This window comes from Lynx rufus, unplaced genomic scaffold, assembly GCF_022079265.1.
Source record: "Lynx rufus isolate CCGP_SWC_20201006 ecotype Redwood Valley unplaced genomic scaffold, mLynRuf1.p SCAF_2, whole genome shotgun sequence".
Classification (NCBI taxonomy): Eukaryota; Metazoa; Chordata; class Mammalia; order Carnivora; family Felidae; genus Lynx; species Lynx rufus.
The window spans coordinates 10,991,819-11,019,014 of record NW_025814834.1 but is presented as its reverse complement, the minus strand read 5'-3'; the positions used below and the strand labels follow the sequence as shown (position 1 = coordinate 11,019,014).

Below are 27,196 nucleotides of genomic sequence, written 5' to 3'. Positions count from 1 at the left end.
TAGCTATTGTCCCCAATTTAACGGTTCTCCATACACGATTTCATTTTGTAAAAAGCAAGATGGGGCACCTGGGTGGCTCAGTCTTGGTTAAGCGTCTGACTTCAGCTCAGGTCATGATCTCACGGTTTGTGAGTTCGAGCCCCGCCTTGGGCTCTGTGCTGACAGCTCAGAGCCTGGAGCCTGCTTCGGGTTCTGTGTCTCCTTCTCTCTCTGCCCCTCCCCTGCTCATGCTCTGTTGCTCTCTCTCTCAAAAATAAAGAAAGATTAAAAAAAAGAAGAGCAAGATAAATGGGGTTATAATCTTGTAGGTAAAAAAACAAGGTCTTTATTAACACGCTGCTGTTGTCACTTTGTGATCTATTTGTCTCCCGCGTGTTAGCTTTATTACAGGAAGCTATGATCGGACGTGTAAACTTTGGGATACTGCATCTGGAGAGGAGCTTCATACCCTGGAGGGCCACCGGAATGTGGTTTATGCCATAGCATTCAACAATCCGTATGGGTAAACAGACATTCAGTCATTCACTTCTTCCTCATTAATCCATTAAATCCTTTATTTTCTCTCCATTTATTCATGTCTTCCTCTGGTTTTTGGGGGATGAAAAGAAAAAGAGAACTAAAATTTCCAAGTGCCTGGATGTGTGCTTTGAAAGCTTTTTAAATACCCCTTTCGGTGCTTAAAGGAGTTTGGGGATAGGTCTTCTTTTTCTCACATAAAGTATATAAAGTTCAAGGACCTTTCTCAAAATCACGGGGTAGTTAAGAGGCGAGCTAAAGTCCCAAGTTCAAGCAGGGCTGAGTCCCGTCCCCTGGGAGTTCTCTGGCAGGCACTTATGTCCTATTGATGTTTAGAGCACTGGCTTCTGGAGAATGTGACATACCCCCAGAGCATGGTTTACCTTGTTCAGAAGTTAATTTACAGTCTTAGCTGAAAAAAAAAAATGGGTCCGGTGGCATGCTAGGTAACAGTACAAGATATAATAGCATTTTTAAACCAGCCTCTAATTAACTGATTCAACAGATCTCTAGCTCTCCTTCTGCATGATGTACTGCTGGTACCCAAGGCTCCCTGGATATTTGCAGAAACTGGGCCATCCACTGGTGTGCTCAGCTTTTCTTCCCACCGGTTAGGTCTAAGTCTACCATGAGTTACTTGTATTTGTCCATAAATCTGCTTATGTTTGTTGTGATTTCAACTTTAATGATCGAATTGAATTAAATAGTGCTTAAACTAATGAAATATGCGTGTGAAAAGAAAGCTGTTATTTTTTCGTGAAAACGTAGCTAAGGTAAATCTTTGAAAAATTGCTAGTGAGTGAAGTTGTAGGTGAGGTCAGTGTAAACATTAGAAAATGCATGGAAACATTTCGAACTATCTTTGTACTCAGATGGTCCTACAAGTGTGTTTAAGTTCTCAAATTGGAACTTGTAGAGGTTGGGTAGGATTTCTGTAAGGCAGATAATGAGCTCCAGGTAGCCAAAGAAAAGGCCTTTGCCTTGCGTATTTGAGTAAAAGTTTTTAATGTGTGTCTTTTTTCATGACTGACCGCTGTGACTTTTTCCATTCACTAAGCTGTCTCAGTAAATATGTCTCGTTTATGATAGTATTATGATGACTAGAACACAACAGTTAATGGCTTGAAAGTTAGAAGAGAAAGGCCAGTGGGATTTCTCTTGGTGGAGGTTCTGAGGATGATGTGCAACTCCAGCAGAAGCTTGGAGGTGGAAAATAAAGGAGGTGGGAGGGCACCTTGGGGGAGGGCACCCTCCAGCTCCATGGCCTAGGTGGGGCTTTGCCCGGCTCCCCCAGTGCCCCTGGCTCTCTAGTGGATGTTTCCTGGTGAGAATCAGAAGCGGGTGAGCTCAGAGTGTTCTGCGTAGTTTGAACTCTGTTCTGGACGACTGAGTTGTCATGAAGGCTTTGTGTACAAAGGAGGGACGCAATGCAAGTGCCGTTTTGGGAGGGCTGTTCTGGAAGAGAGAAGGGGTCAGAGGGTTTGGATTGGGATGAAACAGGAGGCAAGGAATTTAGTTAGGAGGCAGATAAAAAGATACATTCATGGGATGATGAGAACAGTCTAGGGTAGTGGCAGGGGCGATAAAGGGAATCCTATCAAAATCTGATGCACTTAAAGTAGAAATTTTATACCATATACGTTAAAAACTTGATATGTAGGTTGCTAATGTCATTATATCTTTCTAAGATGTAACACAGTTTAAATCATATCAATTGTGATGGCACAATCAAACTTAATTGGTACATTAAAATGATTAAGTATTCCAATTACATTACCAAAAACTTACCTTGGATGTATGCAGTTTTACATTGTAGAGAATGATAGTTTTTATAATGCCTTATTGCACCAACCTGTGGGAGAGAGATTTAATTGCTATTATAAATGATAATGCTTTACCTCTACTATAATTCCTACTTTACTTGCAGTGTTATTTAAAGGACTTTAACAGTATGTTCTGCATGATGTAATATAATATCCTATAATATTATACTTACAGGACAGGATATTTTTGCATATCTATCTTAGAACAAAGTTTTGGGGGGGTAGAGAGTGGAGGAACTCTTCATCTTTTGGCCTTTCTATTGGATTCTACCAAGACCCCCTGACAAAAAACTCGCTTGTCCAATTACATAGTCTGATGATTTATGTATGGATTAAAGCAGCCTTTTTCACAGCACTTTGGGGCACTGGGGGTTCAGCAGAGTGAGTTCAAGATTCAAGATCGCCACCAAAGAATGAGAGGGTGTGTGTGTGTGTGAGAGAGAGAGAGAGAGAGAGAGAGAAACAGAGACAGAGAGACAGAGAGACAGAGATAGAGATAGAAGAACCAGGTTAGTTCTTACATGTTTTATACATTGGGTCGGAAGTAAGCTTTGATTCTATAAAGTAATTCTAAAAACTGTGAAATCAGTGTTATCTTTTATAATGTAGTGGTGAATGGGTGTAGAGAGCAGTGTGTGATCCAACAGGAGCTGAGAGAGAAACAGCAGCAACTTGAGACAATATGTCTGAGGGGGAGGAGGGCTGGAGAGTGGAGGGAAGGAGCTGACAAAGAGCACACAGTGCTCTCAGCATATCTGAGCAGAAGTTGGACATCAGCAGCTGATGAGAAACGCTCAGACCAGATGGGGAGAGAGTTAGTGCAGACTTTGGGTTGACAACCAGCCTTGAGTGTTAGGAAGCTCGAGGTGGGTGGGTGGGTATTATCCAGAACAGTCTGTCCCTGGAGCATGGAGCATGGACAGAAAGGACCTGACTCCTTTAGTATCAGAGACCACAGAAATACTTATGTGGGTGGCCTGAGAGTGAAGGAGAGATACAGGGCACTAATGTTAGTTTGGATAAAATATAAATCCTATGACTGTGCCAAGCACATAGAATTTGCTTTAAGATACGTATTTGGGTCTTAAGACCCAATAAGGGTCTTGAACAATGAGCTTGCAGTATAACCGGTGACCCCGTTGGGTGAAGCACTTTGATGAGTTGCTATAAAAGACAGGGGTCAACGGTAAAGGAAAAGATTCAGTTCCATGGTCAAAGGTTATGCGGGCCAACCTACTCTTATCTGTCTGGTGTTGATAGTAACCCTGCTCTGCGGTGTACATGGAAAGCCTCTTGTTTGAAAGGGACTGAGGTCTCACCATATTTCCTCTGAAAACCGTCTTCCTTCACCAAAGAGCTGACAATTGGAATATTAGCAGCATTATTTTTCCAAGGAGACACTAAATTCTCAAAAACTCATCTAGCCATGTGGTTCATTGGATTTATACCTTTTCATTTTTCTTCTTTTAAATTCAATGTTATCCTTGTCAGTAGATCTAATAGAATTTTTCCGTTTCCTGCCTCTCATACATTTTTAATTTCCATTTGGTAGGAGTTTTCTAAACTAAAAAATTTACCATATTCATTGTGCTAGTTTAAAAACTGATTGTAATCCCAAACATAAATTTATACTTTCAACGTAAAACATTTTAGATTAAATGCATAATCTTATATTATTGAAAAATTAGACCTTAAAATTGTTATCCACCGAAACAAACGTAAGATTGTTTGTTGTTTCAAAAACGAAGTAAATTTCTGAGTAGATGCAGACCTACGTATTAATGTCTTGTCTTAATTCAGTGTCTCATATAGTGTGTTTGAATTTGTTTTCAAAATCTACCTTTGTTTTAAATTTTAGTGACAAAATTGCCACTGGATCCTTTGATAAGACTTGTAAGCTATGGAGTGTAGACACGGGAAAATGTTACCATACCTTTAGAGGTCATACGGCAGAAATAGTGAGTATATTTATTTTGTTATATTTTTTATGTTGTTGTTTTCCTCCTCCTTCTTCTTCTTCTTCTTCTTCTTCTTCTTCTTCTTCTTCTTCGCTTTTCTCTTTCTCTCTTTTTTAATAGACTTTATTTTTTACAGGAGTTTTATATTCACAACAAGACTGAGTGGAAGGTACAGAGATTTCCCATATATTCCCTCCCGTCCCCCCAAAACCAAGCATGTCCCTTTATGAACACCCCCCACCAAAATGGTACCTTTGTTACAATTGATGGACCTATGTCAACACATCATTGCTATTTCTTTTTAGGAGTCCATTATATAAAAGTGGTGGTTCTACCTTCATGATTAATTTTATAATTCTATCCAGTATTTTTAGCTTACATTTATTTCATATGGTGACATTTATGTAAATTACAAGCTGTTCGAGTGTTTATATATTAAAGATGTCGTTCAATAACCTGCATCCTGCATTGACCAATTAGATGTGTAATATGATAAACATTTAAGTGCAATATCCAACCTGACTTTTTCTTTTTCATTGACTTGCTTTTGAAGGATTGACTTGATGGGGGTTGATAAAATTCTTAACATAGCTTTTAAAGTACCTTTTTAAAATATATATATATATATATATATATATATATATATGTATATATATCACGGGAAATATTTAGGCTGATTGTTTCCCGGATATCATTAGAATTCAAATTTGCATAAATAGTTTGATACTCTAAATAGCTTTCACTATTGGGAGGCCTTAACCTTGGCCAATTCTGTGTTACAGCTTATAACAATGAGTGAGATAATTGGCACCCCATGGAACAAATGATAGCTTTTAAAAATAAACAAGCTGCTTATTTTAGGAGTAAAATTTATTTATATTTATCCTTCAAACTCATGGTGTACTCATCCAATAAGGGCTCGTGCTATGTTTAATACTTTGCTAGACACTGGGGGATAATGCAGTGAAAAACTATAACCGACTCGTTAATTGCGCTCAGTGTGCACAAAGCGCTGTCCTAAGCCCTTCACATATATTAGCTTAGTTGCATCTCATAACAACCCTAAGGGCTAGATATTTCCCCCTTTTACAGTCCAAGATGGTGAGGCATAGAGTACGTAATTTACCCAAAGTTATAAAAAAGACATAATCCTCATTCTCACACTCCCTTGGAACTTTGAAAAAGTTTTTTTTTTATATATGGTTCCTAGGAAAACATTGATTTTTTCATAGTCAACAACATTAATCCAATAAATATTTACTGAATATTGGCTGCGTGTCGAGCCCTGGCCTACGTGTTTGGCATGCCAAATAGAATCACACATAGATCTTGTCCTGCAGGGATTTTGTACTTTAGTAGAGGGAGTAGAGGCACCAATAAATAAGTTCAAAGATGCTTTGTGGGTGTGCTAGAAGTTCGTGGGGAGTTTAGTGTGGTCACAGAGGGGAGCACCCAGTAGGGGGGTGCTGAGGAGAGACTTTGCACGTGCACTCAGGATGAGGAAGCAGCACGCCCAGAGGAGGTGTGCAACGGTGGTGGGTGCTTTTGAACTCGGGTGACTCTGTGTGGCCAGAGCAGCGCTTCCCAGCCTCACCCTGGGGTGATATACACAGAATATGCCAACGTGGCCATGCGACGCACGGAGGGGAGCTGCCTTCTGCCCAGGGGCAGGGGTGCTGGCTGAGGACCCCTTGTGCTGTCCAGCTGCCTGGATTCAAGGCACCTTATCTTGGCACCTGCAACCCATTCAGAGCCACATCGCATGGTGAGCATGATCAAAGTGGCCCGTAGTTTTGATTCCTATGCTATACTAAGGAATTAGGGCTTCATCCTGTGGATGGTGCTGTGCTGTTGGGACTCTTAAGCTGGGGGATCGCGTGGTCACTTTGAGTCTTTGGGAAGATCATTCTTTTGGCAGTGTGCAGCGTGATCGGAGGTAGGGGCTGGTGGGGCATCTTGTTTCCAAGCAGAAATGACAGAGGCGTAGGTGGTGGAGGAGTAGGACTGGGTCAGCAAGTAGATGTGAGACCTGAAGGGAAAAAGGGCCCCCAGAGAGATTCCCTGATTTCAGACAATGGCAGTACCGTTCACCAATTCTCTATACAGAAGGAAAAGCAGCTCTGTGTTCATATGACTCACGTGTCTTAGACTGATTGGTCCAAGCTGCCCGCGTGATGTCCATCGGAGGCCCTTTGGGCTTGAATTGAGTGGCAAAGTCTGGGCAGGAGACACGGATATGTGGGTGAGTCAGTGGTATTAGGGTGGCAGTGGGGACCACTGAGGAAGTGAGATTTCTGAAAGGAAAAGGGTCAGTATGGGGAGAAGTGTGATGGCATCTCGAGCAGACGGAGAAGAGGAGAACCCTCCAAAAGATACAAAAAACAGACAGGAAGCAAAAGAAGAAAAGCAGAGCAGGGTCATGGCTGTCAAGAGGGAAGAAAATATGGAGAAGAAAGGGGTCAACACCGCAGATGTCAAGGAGGTTAAGTGGGGTGACCGACAGAGCCATTGGATCGGCCCTTTAACCAAAGTGGTTCCAGCAGAGTTGAAGAGTGGGGGATGGGCAGTCAGGGATTTGGTGGTGAAAGGGAAAAAGTAGTCGAAAAGGGGGCACGTAGAGTCAAGGGAGGGTTTGTTTTTATGTGGGAAAAGCCCAAGCATGTTTCTAGGCCACTAGGAGGGATCTAGTCCAGAAGGAGAGAAAAAATCAGTGGGCACGTGGCTCCTAGGTATGTGGGCAAGAGGGTGTCCCAGAAGGGCAAAGGGATCCCTCTGCACCTGAGACGGACGGAAGGGAGGAGAGGCCCAGGTGAGGAAGTCCCCCCCTCCCCCATAGGTGAGTTTTCTCAGGGAAATAGTAGGAGGCCAGGCTATCTGTAGAGGAGGGGTGAAACAGACTGGGGACAAGAGTGGGGAAAGGGACAATGTACTGAGGCAGAGGCACGTTCACGTCGGGAAGGGTGCTGAGCACACAGCTGAGGACAGAAGGCACGAACGAGCAACGCCATAACCTGCTGTGCAGTTTTCTGAAGCAATGGCAGTTGCTACAGTTGGTGGGAGTCTCACCGATGGCGCAGTGGAAAGACAGGGAGTGAGGTATTGAGGATACTGGCAGGAGCCATGTTCTCAAGATGTCAGCTGAGTGGGGGATGAGGGGCCGGGAAAAGGCAGGGGTCTGAATGAGATGGAAAATGTCCTGGGGATGGCTTGGTGAGGAAGGAAGCGGAAGTCCTGGGAAATTGTAACTCGGGATTGATGTATTGGTAGTGAATTTTCTACAGGAAGTGATGTCAAAGTCCAGGGTGTGGCCATGGGAGTGATTATGAAAGGGAGTGCAGGGTCACGGATCTGGGGTCCTGGACTGGTGCCTCACAGGAAGGCCGCGTAGGACTTGGACTTGAGACTAAAATCCAGTAGCCAAAGTCCTTGGTGAGTGAGGGGGAGGATTGAAAGGGCTGTGAAGTTAACACCCCGGAAGCCGGAAGCCAGAAAACACGAATCTCATCTCGAAGGAGATGGGTTTGCTTTTGTTCGTGTTCTGTGGTCTGGAAGCGGGGAGGGGCGCCAGTGCCCCTGAAATCCTGAGCCGGGTGCCGTGGGAGAGCAGGAAGCTTCTTCCCAAGAGGAGAGTGCTTCGGGATCGAACCGGCACAAGGCAGGCCACCCGGATCTGATGTTTCACTGCGTGGTTTACAAAGAATTAGGCTGAATCCAAGGTGGTTGCGTCTCGAAGCTTTTCTATGCAAAATTGACAGCGCAAAACTCTTCTCTCTCTCTCAAATCTCTTCCACTTCCTGTAATTCAGGTGTGTTTGTCATTCAACCCTCAAAGCACCCTGGTGGCCACTGGCAGCATGGACACAACAGCCAAACTGTGGGACATTCAGAACGGAGAGGAAGCGCTCACTTTGACGGTACGTTCAAAATGCGACAGCCTCCGGAGCCTTGCATTTTCATTCGCCGCCCTTTAGCACCGGCCTATCATTTGAGTTTGTTTCTATTTTTGTGTTTATTGCAAACTGACCTCTTGGGCTTTCAGACTCTGCAGTGAAAAGAGTGTCCCGGTTGGTTTGCTGGCTCTTCCAAAAGGCTTTGACGGGAGAGCGGGGGAAGCCACGCGGGCTCTTTCCTGTGACTGGCTTTAGTCTGTAAACCACACCAGCTGTGACTTAAAGCCACCGCCGTCTTCCTGGCTTAAAGCCAAGTAGGAGGAGGCTGGCACTTTCTGGAAGGGGCGGAAGTGGAGAACTTTCCAGAAGATTCCTTAAACGGATGACTGCTCGCTCCGTCCTCCACCACCCCCCACCCCCCCAGTCTTAGGAGCCTTCTGTGTTACAAAGTCTGAAATGACAAGGGGCCAGCGGAAGGAGGAGCAAGGCCACAGGGCACCGCCCATAGCCCCGGTGCTGCCTGTCCCCACAGGGGCCTCTGTCCACTGCCACCGGGCGTCCAGCACTTGCCTGCCGCCTCTGCTTCTCCCCACCGCAGCCCACGCCCCCGTACAAAAATAGGGTGATTCTCTGTGCCGATCGGTGGGAACTGCTAGCTGGAAAACCCAAGTCTTATCCTTCCAAATTATAAATGGACATTAAACACAGGACCCCTCCCCTAGGAGAGCTTTTTCCAAGAAAGTTACAAAATGGCCCGGAGAGAGAAAAAGCACCCTTTTTAACTAACGCCGAGGGATGCAGAGTTCCAGCCTTAATTAGCGTAAGCATCCTCTTTCGATCTTCGTTCTCATCCTGTCCGAGGGCGGCTGCCTCTGCATTACCTCCACTTTCAGACACATGCCTGACAGTCCTCGAAGGACGCATCTGTCCCTGCACACCTACACCTGCCTGCCGCCAGAGAACACGTTCGTTTCGTGTGTTCGGAATTGCCATGTTCAGCCGCATTTAGTTTTTTGCCATTCGGGATCAACCAGAAATTTGATTTGTAAATGAACCTTTCTGCTACTTAAAAAAGTAATATATGTTAATTTGCTATAATAATTAGAGAAACAAGGGAGACACTGCAGAGTAGAATCTGCTGCACAGAAGGGCTTCTTTGGATTGTCTCAGGACGTCTGATGCATCAACCGTAGACAGGGACCAGGTGAAAGTCAGGCCAAAGGCCAGATATTTATTAACCTATTTGATGTTAAGTCATCATAAGAATATCCTTTAATTTTTTTTCAATGTTTATTTCTGAGAGATGGAGAGAGAGAGAATGAGTGAGGGAGGGGTAGAGAGAGAGGGAGACAGAGAATCCCAAGCAGGCTCCAGGCTCCGAGCTGTCAGCACAGAACCTGATGTGGGGCTCAGACTCGTGAACTGAGAGATCACGACCTGAGTTGAAGTCAGACATTTAACCGACCGAGCCACCCCGGTGCCCCAAGAATATCCTTTTTTTTTTAAGTTATTAACTTTATTTCACAAACTTGCCTATTGTTAACCCATAAAGCGCACAGCCCTTTTATTTTTTTTATAATCATTTTAAGTTTATTTTTTGAGAGAGAGAGAGAGAGAGAGCATGTGTGTGTGTGTGTGTGTGTGTGTGTGCAAGAGAGCTTGAAGGAGAGGTAGAGAGAGAGGGAGACAGAGAATCCCAAGCAGGCTCCACACTGTCAGTGCAGAGCCCAATGCGGGGCTCGGTTTCACAAACCGTGAGATCATGACCTGAACTGAGATCAAGAGTCAGATGCCTAACCCACTGAGCCACACAGGCTCCCTGCATACAGCTCTTCTAAAAATGTTTTTAAGACAATGTGAAAAAAGCCCTCTGATTTCCCAAATCATGCTCTCACCCTGTCTATTCAAACAGAAACAAAAATTAAAAAAAACAAACAGCCGTACTATGTAAAATTGACTTGATTTAAGTGTGTAAGTCAACTTTGAGAAAAATTTAGTCAAGTGCCACTTTCCCCAAACTCTAGTTTCCAAACATTTCCCCGGAAAGAAACCTGTGCCCATTTGCAATCTCTCCCTCTTGCCACACCCAGTCAACCACTAATCTTTTTTCCCCGTATAGAGTTTTGCCTTTTCTAGCATTTTCTTATCAACTAGAATATTGTGCATTTGTAGGGAGTGTTTTTCCACAGGTGTGTGTGACGGTATCCACTCTCTTTCTAGGGACATTCGGCTGAAATCATCTCTTTGTCCTTTAACACCTCGGGAGACAGAATCATCACAGGGTCTTTTGATCATACAGTTGCAGTGTGGGAAGCTGAAACTGGAAGGTATTCTCTGTCTTTAGGAATATTAAAATCTGTGGGGTGCCTGGGTGGCTCCGTCGGTTAAGCGTACAACTTCGGCTCAGGTCACGATCTTATGGTTCTTGGGTTCGAGCCCCACATCAGGCTCTGAGCTGTCAGAGCCTGGAGCCTGCTTCGGATTCTGTCTCCCTCTCTGCCCTACCCCTGCTCATGCTCTCTCTCTCTCTCTCTCAAAGATAAAATAAGAAAACATTAAAAAAATTTAAAACCTAAATCAGAGGGTTAAGAAGACCATCTTTGCTGTTCATTAGTTTAATCTTTATCTATTAAGTGTGCTTTGGATTCTATAGGAATAGGACACACCACAAATAAATTAATTCATTATTTAATGGTATTTCTGATCCATAAAACATGTGTATCTTCTTAGAATTCTGAGCAAATAATGCCACACAGCAACATACAAGGAGAATGTTAACGGTAGCCTGGGTGTATGGCTGTTACTTATTCTGTATGCTATGTAATCAAATTTCAGTGGCTTGTCATTACCGTAGGCATGGATATCAGGAGTAAATAAAATCATGGCTAATTTCCCCTACTTAATTTAGTCCACGAACTTCAATTTCCTTCCTAATTATTTTTGGTTCTAGTTGCTAAGATGTTAACTAAATTAGACTATTTGTTCTATAAAGCTCTACCTTGGACCTGTCTGCATCTTGGTAAGGGGGCTAATCATCAGGGGTAGCAATCAAGATGAGGAAGGGCCCTTCAGACACTTGAGGGGAAGTTTCTGAACTACCAGGGGGTCCGCTCATCCGGTGTAAGAGCGCTTCCAGAATTTCAGACCATCTTTATTATTTTTTACCCATGGCTTTCTGAGGTCTTGTCTTAAGTAATGTTGCCATCTTTGAGTGCTTAAAGTTTTGGTATATTTCTGCTGAAATGAAATGAGTAGCCTAATTGACTCTTTTTGAGCTATAGTAAAGCCATCATTGTTTGGTCATCAAAGATGTTATTTTGTAAAAACCAAAGTTTAGATTCTTACACCCACAGGGGGCTAGACATCATTATTTGGGCACATATCCTGACGTGTGGCATCGTTCACCAGCATGCATCCTTTCCATTCTGCAGGAAGGTGTATACCCTAGTTGGGCATTGTGCTGAGATTAGCAGTGCTTTATTCAACTGGGATTGCTCTCTGATATTAACCGGCTCTATGGACAAAACCTGCATGGTGAGCTCAAGAAACACCTTTGCTTTACAGTTCTTGTCTGCATGCTTTTTACTGTGTCAGACATTCCCTGCAACATTAACAAATTTCAAAGGTACTGTAAAATTAAGATATTAATTTATAAATGATAGTTGGCATTAAAAAATTTTTTTAAATGTTTTATTTATTTTTGAGACAGAGAGAGACAGAGCAGGAGCAGGGGAGGGGCAGAGAGAGAGGGAGACACAAAATCCGAAGCAGGCTCCAGGCTGTGAGCTGTCAGCACAGAGCCCGACGCGGGGCTTGAACTCACAGACTGCAAGATCATGACCTGAGCTGAAGTCAGACGCTTAACTGACTGAGCCACCCAGGCGCCCCCTTTTTAAAAAAATTTTTTTAAATGTTTTATTTATTTTTGAGACAGAGAAGATAGTTGGCATTTTTAAATGTTGTTTCTGATCTCCCGAGTTTAAAGAAACTATGTAGTAAAACAATGTTAATTGAATCAGATCAAACAGTGTTAATTATTACAAGATCTTTAAAAAAAAAAAAGGCATGTTATTTTTCTTTATTCTCTCTGTTCATTTGTTGAACTTTGATTAGAGGCAGTCTCAATGAGGTTCAGCACAACGTCTCCCTGCCTTTAACTTTCTTTTGCTAAGAGCTTATGCTCTGGAATTATTATTTGATTACACATCCAATGTATTATAACCTTAGTGTACTTTTCACGTGCTGGCGTTACAGTTTTAGATCAAGCTCCTTATCATTTGATGACCTTCTTATGAAAAGAGGACACTTCGTCTCCAGTCAGCGAAGCAGGCACTTTGAGATTTTTCCTACTATCGTGGCAGATTTGTACTACCCATCCTAAATGTCTGTCTCTGATCTTCTCCTCGTCCAAAGTGTGCCTTGTTAGTTGGTTGGCTGTGGTCTCTTGTCATGAATCCAGGTAGAATTAACAGAACATGTGAAAATGATACACATGATCTTGGCCCAGTTATTTAGCCAGCCATTCGCATGTCATCAAGACTACTACTTGCTGTTTTTGCACTTCAGACAGGAAGTTATCATAGTCGTCTTTTTTTTTTTGTTTGTTTTTGTTTTACTTGTAGCTGTGGGACGCTGCAAATGGAAAATATGTGGCAACATTAACAGGCCATGATGATGAAATACTAGACAGCTGTTTTGATTACACTGGAAAACTTATTGCTACTGCTTCAGCCGATGGTAGGTCATCGGTTCATACATTTAATTTATGGGTGGGGGGATTTATGCTTTGTTTGAGAAACATGTATAATTCTACACTATAGGTCATCTACCTGATGACCAGCTGTGGTACAAACCACATGTGCCTCATCTCTGTGATGTTGGTATCTATGTCCGTATCGTATTCTTGGTAACCATGTCACGATATCTGCGTCACCTCCTTGGCAGCCACGTCTGGTGTTATACTCGGTCTTCACACCTCCTTGATGACTATGGATAGTGGTATATTATGGGTCATCTCCCTAATCCTGCCTTATGCTCCACTGTGTTGACCTCATCAACTTGACCACCATCCACAGAGCTATAATAAGTCTGTATTATCTCCTGTATCCACGCGTGCTGCTCCATTACGTATAGCGCACTTTTGTGATGAACACACATGATGCTGTTCTATACGTCATCTTCTCCCTTACCATTGATGAGTCTACACTATATCTGCATCATCTTATTGGTAACCATGGACTGGTGGTAAACTGTGCGTGCCTCAACTCATTGAAGACCACATATGATGCTACAATACATCTCTGTCATCTTCCTGTTGACCGTGCATATTATTATGCCCATCTCATCCCTCCAGGACACAAGTTACAGGGTACGTCTACTCCAGCCCTGGGTCACCAAGTAAGACCCTACATTATACCATCATCCCCTCCTGATGGCCGTAAATGATAACACACCATACTCACATTTTCTTAAAAAACCATGCACGATATTCCATTTCACTCCATCATCTCCTTGATTGCTGCCTAGGAGGTATCCTCTCCTTGATAACCATGTATGGTTACCATGAACTCACCTTGCTGACAAATAAATATGATGTTACACCATGTCTTTGACATGTCACTGAAAGCTGCATATCATGCTATGTGACATCTGTCCCCCCTCATTGACAAGCATCGGTATTACAACATTATGAATACACTCTGTCTTGGGTGGTAATTTATTATACTAAACAACAGGTCACCCTCATAACTATGTATTCCTGACAAGCATGTAAGAGACTCCACGACTTCCACATCATTTGCTGGCAACCCTGTCATTATGTCCACATCACGTCCTTGACAGCTGCATGCGATGACACATCTGCACCATCTCCTTGGCCAGCATACGTGACGCTATACTAAGTCTATGTCATCTCATGACATCACACAACCATGTGTGATGCTCTTCTTTGAGTCATCACTCTGATAATAAAGTATGATGCTACACTGTGTCATCTTCCTGAAGACTGCAGGTAATGCTACCCCACACCTGTGTTATCCAGCTGATGACCACATATGCAGCTGCACCACGTGTGCATAATTCTTTTAATAGCCACCTATGATGCTACATTGTGTCCGCACCATAGACCCGAGGATTACGTTTTAAGTTACACCATGACTTTGTTATCATTTAAAGACCACACTGGATGCTGCACTCTTATCTGCCTCACCTCCTTGGCAAGCTGGTGTGGTGCTATCCAAAGTCTACCTAATCTCCTGGGTAACCATATGCAATGCTATTCCATGAGAGACCTCACCTTGGTAGCCAAGTATGATGCTGAACTGTCATCTCCCTGGAGACCAAATGTGATGCTACACCTGATGACCATGAAGGGAGCCACATAAGTCCACATTATCCCTCTAATGACCACATATGATGCTATCTTGTGTCTATATCATATACCCAACTGCTATGTTTTAATTTACAGTCCTTGTCACTCTCTTTAAAATCTTGTATGATACTACACTATACCTTCATCTAATCACTTATAACCATCTATGATCCTCTGCCATATCTTCACCACTTCCTAGAAATTTATGTGCGACGCTGTAATATTTCTACCTCATCACCTCGGCAAACACGTCTTCAAGGTCCGCTATGTCTGCTTCACCTCATTTACAAAACTACATGATTCCACATCATGTCTGGGTTGTGTTTTTGAAATCTGCTCCTCAGGCTATACCTTTTGTGTCATCTTGAGTGCTACGTGTGATGCCCTAGTGCCTGTCATCTCAATGGTAGGCTCGTATAACGTTAATCTGTGTCAACAATTAATAACGTTATGTGATGCTTAAGTGCTCGCTACCCTCCATTAATGATGGTACACTCTGATTGCATCATCTCCCTGGCAACCATGTATAATGCTACACTGTGTGTCATACCCTGATAATTACCTCATCTCCCTGACAATCAAGTAAGGTGTTGTGCTATTTCTGTGTTATCTCCTAAAACACATGTATGATGTTATTCTATGTCTGTCTCATGTTCTTCCTAGCAACATATAAAGCTATATCATTTTCTTGATAATCATGTATAATGTCTATACTAGGAGAGATTCCTTGATGACCATGCATGATGCTACATGATATATGCACCATATCCTACAAAACCATGCTACATTATGTGAAACCCCCTGTACAAGTATGTGTCATGCTCTACGATTACTACATCACCCCTTTAACAACCCTGCACCATGCGACTAAACTATTTCTGTATTATGTCCGTGATAATCATGTATGACGCCACACTATGTCTGTGTCGTTTGGAAAACAGGATATGGTGATGCATTATTTCTGTGTTACTTTTCTATTATTTGTGATGTTGAAATATATGTGTCTTGTATTCCTGATCAACACCTATGACATTACAATATGTCTGTGGCGAGCCTATTGTATCCACATATGACACAAATTGTGTCTATATCGTCCCTCTGATGACCACATACGACACCGCACTGTGTGTCCTCTCCCTGATAATGTACGACACCACACCACATTTGCATCATTTCCCTGACAGCCAGGGTGATGCTACACCATTTCCGGTCCTCTCCTTGACGACCACGTACGAAGCCATGCTGTGTCTCATCATGTCTTGGCCAGCGAATGAAGCTATAGACTCTGTTTGCATATTTCTTAACAGTCATGCGTGATGCTCTATTATAAGGAATCTCCTGACAATCACGTATGGTGCTGTGAGATATCTGTGTCATCTCACCCACCGCGCGCCACCCTGCACTGTCTGTGGCCAGCCCACGTGATGGCATCCTGTAACTGCATTACCTCTTTGATAACTGTATTCGTTTGCCAGGGCTGCCATAACAGAGTGCGACAGACTGAGTGGCTTAAAAGACAGACATTTCTCTTCTCACAATTCTGGCAGCTACAGGTTCAAGATCAAGGTGCTGGCAGCGTTGGTTTCTTCTGAGGCCTGCAGATGGCAGTTTTCTCCCTGTGTCTTCACATGGTCTTCCCTTTGCACGTGTCTGTGTCCCAATCTCTTTTTCTTACAAGGGCACCGGCTATATTGGGTTAGGGCACACTCTAAGGACCTCATGTTAATCTCATTTCTTCTTTAAAGACCCAATCTTGGGGCACCTGGGTGTCTCAGTTGGTTAAACGTCCGACTTCGGCCAAGGTCACGATCTCGCGGTTGGTGGGTTTGAGCCCCGAGTCAGGCTCTGTGTTGACAGTTCAGAGCCCGGAGCCTGCTTCGGATTCTGTGTGTCCCTCTCTCTCTCCCCCTCCCCGGCTCGTACTTTGTCTGTCTCTCTCTTAAAAATAAACAAACATTTAAAAATTAAAAAGAAATAAAATAAAAAGACCCAATCTCCAAGTAAGTCAACTTCTGAGGCACGGTGGGTTGGAAATTCAACATAGGAGTTTTGTGGGGACCGCAGTTTGGCCCAATAACAGCATGTGTGACATACAGCATGTTTGTGTCTTCTGCCTGAAGACTTGTCTTCTTGCAAATCCCACAGTATGACATGTCTGCGTCGTGTCTTTGCTAATCATGCTACACTCTGTCTGTATCACCTTTTAACCTACTGTATACGATGCTACATTGTGACTTCCCCACCTCCCGAGAGCCATGGATGATGCTATACCAGGGGTAAACTCCCTGAAGACGGTGAATGACGCCTCTTGACGTCTGCATCATATCCTTGACAAAAACATGAGATGCCACACTCTGGATCATATCTTAAGTATGTGTCATGGTGTGCGATTACTCCAGAATGTTTCAATACATACATAATGCTCTGCCATTATTCAGGTCTTTGACAGCCTCGTAAGGGTATATGCTGTATATCCTATACTGTGTTTATATCATCTCCTTGATACCCATGGGGAGCGCTATGCTATTTTGCATCATCTCCTAGACAGCTAAGTGTGATGCTAAGTGTGACAGTATGTGTCATGTCCATGATGACCACCATGTATGATGCTCCAATATATCTTGCCACCTGTTGATGACCCCATATGTTGCTACACTGTGTGTTTTAATCTCTTTGGACAAGCATACATCATGCTATACTATGTCTGCCTTGTCTCTGTGATGGCCACATAGGACACTATGTCTGTGTCATGCTCCCATGAATGCGTATCATGCTGTGCTATGATTGTGTCATCACCATGTCAACACGCATAAGCCTCCACTGTGTCTAAGGCATCTCTTTGATACTCACATATGATGTTTTATCATGTCCAATTCCTTCGTGACTCCAGGGGACTCTACATCATGTCCATGTAAACTTCTTAACAGCCATTTCAGGAATTCTAGCAAAGATGGAAGGCTTTTGGGGGGGGGCGTGATTTGTTCTTAGTTTTCCTGCATTTGCTCCTTGTGGCTAACATACTGTTAAGCAGTCGCATATCTTTTGTGTTACAATGACTTGTAGAGTTTTGCCAGTGATTCATTTTAATTACACAGTCTTTATTCCACCTGTGTCTCCTTTTTAAAAATTACATTTGCATGCTTATTCTCTTACTCACTAGGACTTTTCAAAGGTGATCCTTTGATCATACATAAAGTTCTTTCTATGCTCTGGAATTATAAACACCCTGAATTTGAGAGTTCTACTTTTTCAAAGTAACCACTTACTTTTTCATCTTATCACAGAGCTTGGCTTTTTAAAAATCATCCCTTAACTGTAATTAATCTACCCTTTTCATTTTAAATATCATTCTCACTTATACAAAAAAATCCATTCGACACAAGTAGAGAGGGTACCTACTTTGTGCCAGGAATCGTTTTAGGAGCATGGGATAGATCAATGAGCAGAAGAGAGAGGAATCCCTTCCCTCATGGAGCTGTACTGTGGAGGGGGAGACAAGGAAGAATACCATACATATGTTTTACATAGAATGTGAGGATATAGAGAATGTTAGATTATAAAGAATGTTAAATTATAGAGAATGGCAGATTAGGAAGCATGTTAGGACCTTGTCAGCACTAGGGGAGGAGAAAGAAGCCAGGTCTGGAGATCAGGATGCCGAGGGATGGGTAAGAATGAACTGCACATTCAATTCTTCTCCTTTTGTTTTCTCTACCATCTGTTAAGCCCCCCTAGCAGTGATTCTATTCTTTCCCTGTTCAACAAGACGTTGCTTCAAAAAAAAAATCTTCTTCTTCTCTTTTGGTGTGTCTTGTGAACCTCTTCCCATCGTGTACCTTCTAAGAAGTCTTGATGCTTAGGAAATCTTGTTTACTTAATCTCTGGTTCTTGCCCCACACCCCCTTCTTAAAATTGGATCCATTCAACTGGGTTAGTTACCTGGGTTAGTTACACAGCTACATCTGTGTGTATATATCACCTTTTTCTTCCTCATTGGAATCGTTCTCAAGACTGAATTATTTTTTGGTGTCCTATTCATATTTCTGTCTTTTTAAAATCATAGTTTCAGACTATATTATTTCTGTCTTGCCTGGGTTTAAAATGCTTCTGAGAAATTTCAAGGATGACTATGTAGAATATTCACTTTTGTCGTATTAACACATTCTTAAAACATGTTGGTCACTTGAAGGTTTTTGGAATGTCCAAGTAGCAAGTTTTATATTTTTAGTCATATTGATTGTACAATAGCACTTTTCATCTACTCCTTCCTGAAGTTGACATTGTCAGAAGGGCAAATACAAAATTTACTAAGATATTTTGTTCTTCTCTGAATGAAAATTAAGTAACCAAAATTCGTTATCTTTGCTAATTTTGCCTCTATCTAATGTTTTAATTGCACTAATTTTGCCTCTGTGTAAAGTTATAATTGCAATAAGAGAGCAGCCTTCACCTGGCTAAATAAATTTTAACTTTTTTCTGATAATTTTACTACTGCTGTTTTTCTCCTTCTGCACTTGTTTAACTCCTCCACTCCTTAATTCTAAAGAAATGTATATACCTCTCCCTCCTCCCTCCCCCCTTCCTTCCTTCCTTCCTTCCTTCCTTCCTTCCACCCACCCATCCATTCATCCACCCATCTATCCATCCATCCACCCACCTATCCTGTATCCACTTAATGGGTGTCTGCTGGGAGCTTGGCACTTCTGGGCACTGGAGAACATCTGGGAACAAACCATTCTACTAGCTCTTTCTGTAGAAAGGCATCCCTAATGCCTATTCTTTGCCCAGCAAGTAGTGGCTGTTGTTCCTTTTCAAGAAGGCCTCCTGAACCTTCTGTGCCCTTACACGCTTTTTGGTGTGTGGTGCTGGTCTGGTGGCTTATTTCATCCCCAACTTCTCAAAACTTGTTTTGATTCTCCCCTTTCTCTTTAAGATCTTCTTTCTGGATTCCTTCCCCGCCTTTTCGACCTTGGAACCCATTGTTTCTTCTAGTAAGCTCAGGGCTATAGACGCACCCTCTTCCCCCTCTTCTCCCGCGGTGGCACCAGCTTGCACGGACAGTTTCAGGTGGTGGCCCTCGCCGCAGGAAGGGAGACAAACACACAGAGCCTGTATGTCAGAAGGATAGATATTTACATAATTCAAAGCACATGGTTCAAAGTTCTGTATTGCACATGAATTCATATGTATCTCCACTCTTTCAAAAAGGAACGGCAAGGGTTTTCAGTGCAGCCACAAGGAAATGCATTGCCAGATTGGAAGGCCACGAAGGTGAAATTTCAAAGGTGAGTTGCATTCTCATCTGGAGCAGTTTCTTTAGTTAAAAAGAATCGAATGCATAGTGGTCTGTTGGCACTAGGGTTTGCCCAATTATCCTACTCTTTCTAGAAATCATAAAAACTATATTTTTAAGTGTGACCTCAAACTCAGCGTAATAAATGATTCCTAAAATCTTTAAGACAGTTTAAGACAGTATTTTTTCTCAGCCATCAGCAAAAGATCGAGTTAGCGGAAGATACTTATTAAAGCCATTTAAGAAACTGGTGAAGTACTTTTCTCGGTCTTGGCTGACACACAAATGTATATTATGCAGAATAACATGCTGTTCAGCAAGTATCAAGTGTGCTGTGAATTCAATGCAATTGAGAAAGTGTGTCCGGGAAATATTTAATACTTCACAGTTTAAAATTTTTTAAATGTTTATTTATTTTTGAGCGAGAGAGACAGAGCGTGAGGTGGGGAGGGGCAGAGAGAGACGGAGACACAGAATCCGAAGCAGGCTCCAGGCTCTGAGCTGTCAGCAGAGAGCCCGACATGGGGTTCGAACCCATAGACTGCGAGATCATGACTTGAGCCAAAGTCAGATGCTTAACTGACTGAGCCACCCAGGTGCCCCAATACTTAGTAGAGTTTAAAATGACCTATTTTGAAACTTCAGAGCTGTAGCTTAGGATTTTGTATAAGCTTCACCCATATGTGATTCACAGAGCAGAGACTTCCAATCAGTGACCTGAAGTTTAGCCATGTCCTGTGACAATTTTGGAAAGATCTGGACATGGGGACCCTCCACTCCCACCCAGTTCAGCCCAGTTCTTTGGTCTTGTACCTGAGATCAGATTTGCTCCTTCCTCTTAAAGTATAATTTTGATGGCTTCAGGTCCTGGAAGGCTGCCCCTAGACCCTGGAACTGTCCCTGTGGTGCTCCCCACCAACCCACGCCCCCCTCCCCCCATACCTGCTGCTGGTGGCCCGGAGCTCAGGAGCTCCTGTCTTTCAGGGTTGGTCTCTAAGGCCATGCAGAGAACATCTTCTCCATAAGCTGGGATGGGCAGGAAGGGAGAGAGGGAAGTGTGGATGTGGGAGACAGCCTGGGAAGAGAGCCCAGACTGTGTTTCTGAGTGGCTGGTCTAATAACTTGACATGCATGATGTGTCCTACTCAACAAGTGCACATGTTTTTGTGTATGTGTGAAAATGAAGAGTTCTCAAACTCTGTATTATTGCATTTTAGGCTTATATATTTTAAGAGAGAGAGAAATAGAGAGAGCACAAATGGGGGAGGAACAGAGAGAGGGGAAGAGAGAGAGAGAGAGAGAGAGAGAGAGAGAGAGAGAATCCCAAGTAGGCTCCACATTGTCAGCATGTAGCCCCATGTGGGCTCAAACTTACAAACAGTGAGATCATGACCTGAACTGTAATCAAGAGTCCAATGCTTAACCAACTGAGCCACCCAGGCACCCCTCAGCAAATGCTTTTTGATAGCTTCCACTGTGCTAGGCGTTGTACTGGGGACATAAGGACAAAAAAAAAAAAAAAAGCCATGGCCTTGAGCCTTTCCCTCATCAAATTTTTAGTCCTAGAGGATGTGACCCAAATCATTGTGTTATGATGATTTAGAGAGGCTTAGAAGCATGGTGCCCAAAGGAATAGTGAACTGACCATTTCCTTTGACAGCTGCTCAGATACGTTTGACAACACTTGGCACATAGGAGGCACTAAGCACAGGTTTATGCAATGTGCTTTGCTTTGAGTGGCAGTAGAATGAAAGTCCCTGCCTGTAGGCACGACATTCACTCATTCTGTGGCCAGGTTGAAGGAGGGTCTGTATGCTTTTGCTTACAGAAAGTTGGGTTACGGGGATGACATGGGGGGTTGGATTTGAAGGAGCCTGACTTGTGTCCTCATCCACACCAGGGCTCTCTTGGTTTGCCTGGAAAGACTTTGGAAAGAGGCGAGGTGGGGAATACTCAAATTAGAAGAGAGCTTCGGTCTTTATCCTTAGAGTTGTTGTGTGTGGTGGTGGTGGTGGGGGGTGTAGCCAGTTAATTTCTTCTGTCTAGAAGAATTATTATGTATTAATAATAATCATGTATTAATCCCCGCAATATTTTTTCCCATCAGGAAGGAACTATTCTATGTAAGAATAAATGCCAGGCTAGGAAGATGACAGGTGCTTAGTAATGTCCTCTTTTTGCTGGTTGAAAAATATGTCGGGAATCATATTACACAAACCTGTGATCCTTTTTCCTTTCTGTCTCGTAGATTTCTTTCAACCCCCAAGGGAATCGTCTTCTAACGGGCAGCGCTGATAAAACAGCGAGAATCTGGGATGCCCAGACTGGTCAGTGCCTCCAGGTTCTTGAGGGGCACACTGATGAGATCTTTTCATGTGCTTTCAACTATAAAGGCAACATAATCATTACAGGTACGGGAAAGAGAAACACATCTGGGTGTTCAAGTTCACTGTTTTTCCACTTGATGGCATCGTTTGAGGGGAGGGCAGAGAGGATAAGCAGAGGGGATGCCTGGGGTGGCTCCATTCTCGTCTTGGCCAATTCTGAGATGCTGTGAACTTCGCTCCTGTGAGTAGGACACAGACTTGCCCAATTTGTGACTGACAGGAATCATTAAAAAATTTTTTTTTCGCTCCCAAAATGCCCGAGCTGCTCAAAGGCTCCACGACTGGACACACCGAGTGTATTGATGATTGTCAACGACCCAGAAGATGTTAATTTGTAAAAAGAGAGAGTTAGTGAATAAAATAAAGGAAAAATAACTTTGTGCAATTTGTTTCGTTAGGTAGCAAGGATAATACCTGTAGGATATGGCGTTGACGGAAGAGAGCCGGCCGATGAGCGGATTTGCTAGCGATGGAGGTGAAGGTAGAGCTTCACAGTTGTCAAGCAAGCTATTTTCATGTTTCACATCTTCTCTTCTTCCGCAAGTCAACTATATGCTGTCGTTAGCTTCGCAGATATGACCGTTAAAACTAATAAACTTATATCACGTCTTCATAGTATTTGATGGAAATGGTAGGAGAGACCACAATGTGTGGCCAATGTCACTGGTGATTGCATCTTTGTTTTTATTTTTAGTAGCATCATGATAGTGCTAAAGGAAATCAGAGTGATTTCACAGTGTGTCTCAGATTCTCCTTTGAAAGCTCTTATAAAATCTGTTGAATAAAGGTTTTGGAAGCAGTTGTGAGTGAATTATCCATCTACATGTATGATGTATGTGTCTCTTGTGACGAGAACTTTTAAGATCTGTCTTAGCAACTTTTTAAAAAAATTTTTTTAATGTTTATTTATTTTTGAGAGAGCGAGAGAGACAGAAAATGAGTGGGGGAGGGGCAGAGAGAGAGGGAGACACAGAATCCGAAGCAGGCCCCAGGCTCCGAGCTGTCAGCCCAGAGACCGACGTAGGGCTCGAACTCACAGACCGCGAGATCATGACCTGAGCTGAAGTCGGACGCTTAACTGACTGAGCCACCCAGGTGTCCCTGTCTTAGGAACTTTCAAATATACGGTACAGTATTATTGACTGTTGTCACCATGTTGTATATTACACGTTCAGGGGTTATTTATTTTTAACTGGAAGTTTGTACCTTTTGACAGCCTTTACCAATTTTGCCCATTCCCCAACGCCCTGCATTGGTATAAAGGCATAAACCACCAATCTGTTCTCTGTGTCTATGAGCTCAGTGGTTTTTTGTTTGTTCGTTTGTTTTCTGTTTTGGTTTTCTTTTAAGGTCCCACATAGAGTGAGATCATATGATATTTGTCTTGCTCTGTCTGACTTATGTCACTTAGCGAAATGCCCTCAAGGTCCATCTACATTGTTGCAAATGACAAGACTTCCTTCTTTTCTATGGCTGAGTACTATACCATTGTATTTATATACCACGTTTTTTAGTCTATTCATCCAGCGATGGACGCTGAGGTTGTTTCCATATCTTGGTTATTGTAAGTAATGTTGCAGGGAACATGGGGGTGCATAGATCTTTTCCAGTTAGTGTTTTCATTTGCTTCAGGAAATACCCAGAAGTGGATTTACTGAATCATATGGTTCTATTTTTAATTTTTTGAGGAAAGTCCATCCTGCATCGTGGCTGTACCAGTTTGCATTCCCACGTTTTTAGGAGGACATGTATGTTTGGAAATTGACTAGAAGTTTTATTACTTATTTTGTGATTTTACTTTGTGCAGCTAGGAATGAGAGGCAAAATTGGAATGGAAACTTCATCTTCCCTCATATTCAAAAGTGTATATCTATGCCTCCTCCCCCCAGAAAAGAAGTTGCCAACCTACACTGATAAAATTAAGGTCGCATATAAGGAAGGCAAAATGGATATCACTTAATAGAAAATATGAATCGAGTTCATAGTGGATGTAAAATATATGGGCAGGTTTTTCTTAAAAAAATGTTAAACAGAATAGACATTCAGACGAATGAATTAAAAACTCTGGATGGAGAGCAACTGGGATACCAGGAAAATTCATCAAACACCAACCCGATTAATGCTGAAATACTGAAAGCTATTTTTTTGAAGGTTTTTCTATGTAAACGTGCCTTAATGCATATTAAAAGTTACTGTTAAAAGATAAAGCACAAGGTAGAACCACTGATGCTTGAATCCGGAGCAGGAGAACACATGAGAGTCTCATGGAGTCATTTTCTTAATAATAACAAGAGTGGTCAGTGTGGCTGAGGGTGTCGCCCGCCAGACACTGCCCACCCACCTCACACATCATCCCTGTAACCCTCCAGCCAACCGTTTCCGAGAAGGTGACGGTCCTGATCTGAAAATGAGGAAGGTGAGTCACACTCAAGTTAGATAATCTACCAAAGACATCGCGTCCATTATACTCCGTGCTTAAATGAACACTTATGGGAGAAGAGTATCAGACGTATCTGTGGGAAGGTTTGGGCTGAGAATTACCCCTCAGATCATCTATGGATGTCCAGAACCCAAGAAGAAAAATAAAACAAAAGCAGAACAACAAAACAAAAACTTCAGCTGCTGGAAGGAGGACCTTCAGAGATGGTGAAGCCAAGGAGAGCTCGGGTTAGAAACACCTGGGCCAAAACTTAGCTACTTCTTATGAACCCAGGAAGAAGAAGCTGCCATTGGCTCTTCCTCTGACTCTGATGGCCTTAGGGAAAGTCGCAATACTGTTTTCTTACGTCATTCAATAGAGAGAGCCATTGTATGGTCATGGAGATCATTCTACGTCTCACTGACCTATTTAGCTGTAGGAAGCCCTTTGTCAGAAAAGGCTCCTCTAATTTTTATGTGTTGAGGCAATCTTTCTTCATAGAATATTTATTAAGGTTTCCAGTAGTATTTTTTATTATCAAAGTATAGTTGGCATACAATGTGGTGTTACTTTGAGATGAACAACATAGCGATTCCACAATTCTATACATTCCTCAGTGCTCACCTCCAGAAGTGTCGTCACTGGCTGTCACCACATGTTACTACAATTGTATTTACTATATTCCTTATGCTGTCCTTTTCATCTCTGTGACTTATTTAATAACTGGAAGTTTTACTTCTTCCAGCAGTATTTTTAAAACTACTTAAAAAAAATGTTTGGACACTGAAGATCGTAAGAGAAGTGATAATATACTCACTTAATTTTCATCTGGAGTGTTGTAGAGAGGAAGTGAAGTGTGTGTGGAGTCTGGAGTCAAATTGCCTGGACGTATGTTCTTCCTCTTTTCTAATGTTTATTTATTTATTTTGAGGGGGGAGGGGCAGAGAGAGAGGGGAGAGACAGAATCCCAAGCAGGCTCCACACTCAGTGTGGAGCCGGACGCAGGGCTCAATCTCACAACCATGAGATCATGACCTGAGCCGAAGTCAAGAGTTGGACGCTCAACCAACCGAGCCACCCAGGCGCCCCTGCCTGGACATACATACTCTGATTTCAACTTTGAATTGTTGGACCATTACCCTCAACACGCTGCCTCAGTTTCCTCAGTTAGACAATGGTGATAATAATCATTTTTTGAGGATTGGGAATATCTAGCAAGCATGATGAATATTTTCTATTATTCTTATAAACAGTGACTTAGCAGTCACCTTAAAAAAAGTATCTTTGAGGGGCGCCTGGGTGGCGCAGTCGGTTAAGCGTCCGACTTCAGCCAGGTCACGATCTCGCGGTCCGTGAGTTCGAGCCCCGCCTCAGTCTCTGGGCTGATGGCTCAGAGCCTGGAGCCTGTTTCCGATTCTGTGTCTCCCTCTCTCTCTGCCCCTCCGCCGTTCATGCTCTGTCTCTCTCTGTCTCAAAAATAAATAAACGTTGAAAAAAAAAAAGTATCTTTGATACATGAGCGTATTTCTCAGGAAAGAACATAGCATTATTTACTCAGAAGTGATAGTTGAAATATAACTCACTTTAATGTATTATAGGTATCCTGGGGAGAACTAGAACTCAAATTTTTATCAATTAAAATTTAAGAGCCCTGGGATCATTGTCCTTTTAAGATTTCTCTCTTGGACAGAAGCGCTGAGATGTGAGGTGATCATCAGTATAAATGATTAATGTCTAACCCATCTTCATATATTCAGATTTAATATAGGATTTTAGGAAAGTGAATCATTCTCATAAAAATGAAATCTCTTTTCTAACAACTCCTGTCTAAAACTGCAGTAGCTCATGGTTTAGCATAATGCCTGATTTAGAGACAAAATAAATGCTTTTTGAACTAAACACTGCTTTTTATACGCCCAACTTTTACACAGCGATTTAAAAACACATCCATAATCTTTCAAATTATAAGTGGCTTATCTCCTGTCTCCCCACAGCTGTGGTTATTCTTCAAACAATTTACCTTGGTGGGTCTCCAAAAGGGGGGAATTTGTAATGACAAGAAAAAGCAATTACTATAATTAAAGACATGTTCCTTCTCAAACACAAAGAATTGTAAAAACTGGCTCAAAATTTCTATAATCTTTTTAGTTATCTTACCAAGACTATTTCATTTTTTTGTTCAACTTCACGGTTATCTTGATTCGGATGATTTTGGTGGCAAGTAGCAAAATGCACAATTAAAACAAAGTCATTTCCAAAGTTGGTTGTTTAAAAAAAATTTAATGTTCTCTGTCAAAAATAAATAAACATTTAAAAAAATCAAAAAAAGGGGGGGGGCGCCTGTGTGGCTCAGTCAGTTGAGGGTCCGACTTTGGCTCAGGTCATGATCTCACGGTCTGTGAGTTTGAGCCCCACGTTGGGCTCTGTGCTGACAGCTTGGGGCTGGAGCCTACTTCTGATTCTGTGTCCCCCTCTCTCTCTGCCCCTCCCCTGCTCATGCTCTGTCCCTCTGTCTCTGTCTCTGTCTCTCTCTCTCTCTGT

At 42.6% G+C, this 27,196-nt stretch overlaps 1 protein-coding gene across 1 annotated transcript in view; it reads left to right on the top strand.

Annotated features, from left to right (window-relative positions):
• DAW1 (dynein assembly factor with WD repeats 1) overlaps positions 1-22,669 on the top strand; it is a 34,546-nt gene extending 11,877 nt beyond the window's left edge. The window contains exons 4-12 of the mRNA XM_047082254.1: positions 380-502; positions 4,198-4,297; positions 8,103-8,210; positions 10,407-10,513; positions 11,618-11,720; positions 12,809-12,923; positions 19,765-19,841; positions 22,098-22,260; positions 22,635-22,669. Of these exons, the coding sequence (XP_046938210.1) occupies positions 380-502; positions 4,198-4,297; positions 8,103-8,210; positions 10,407-10,513; positions 11,618-11,720; positions 12,809-12,923; positions 19,765-19,841; positions 22,098-22,260; positions 22,635-22,669 (931 nt within the window). The remainder of the gene's footprint in view (positions 1-379; positions 503-4,197; positions 4,298-8,102; positions 8,211-10,406; positions 10,514-11,617; positions 11,721-12,808; positions 12,924-19,764; positions 19,842-22,097; positions 22,261-22,634) is intronic.
• The last annotated feature ends 4,527 nt before the right edge of the window (positions 22,670-27,196 follow it).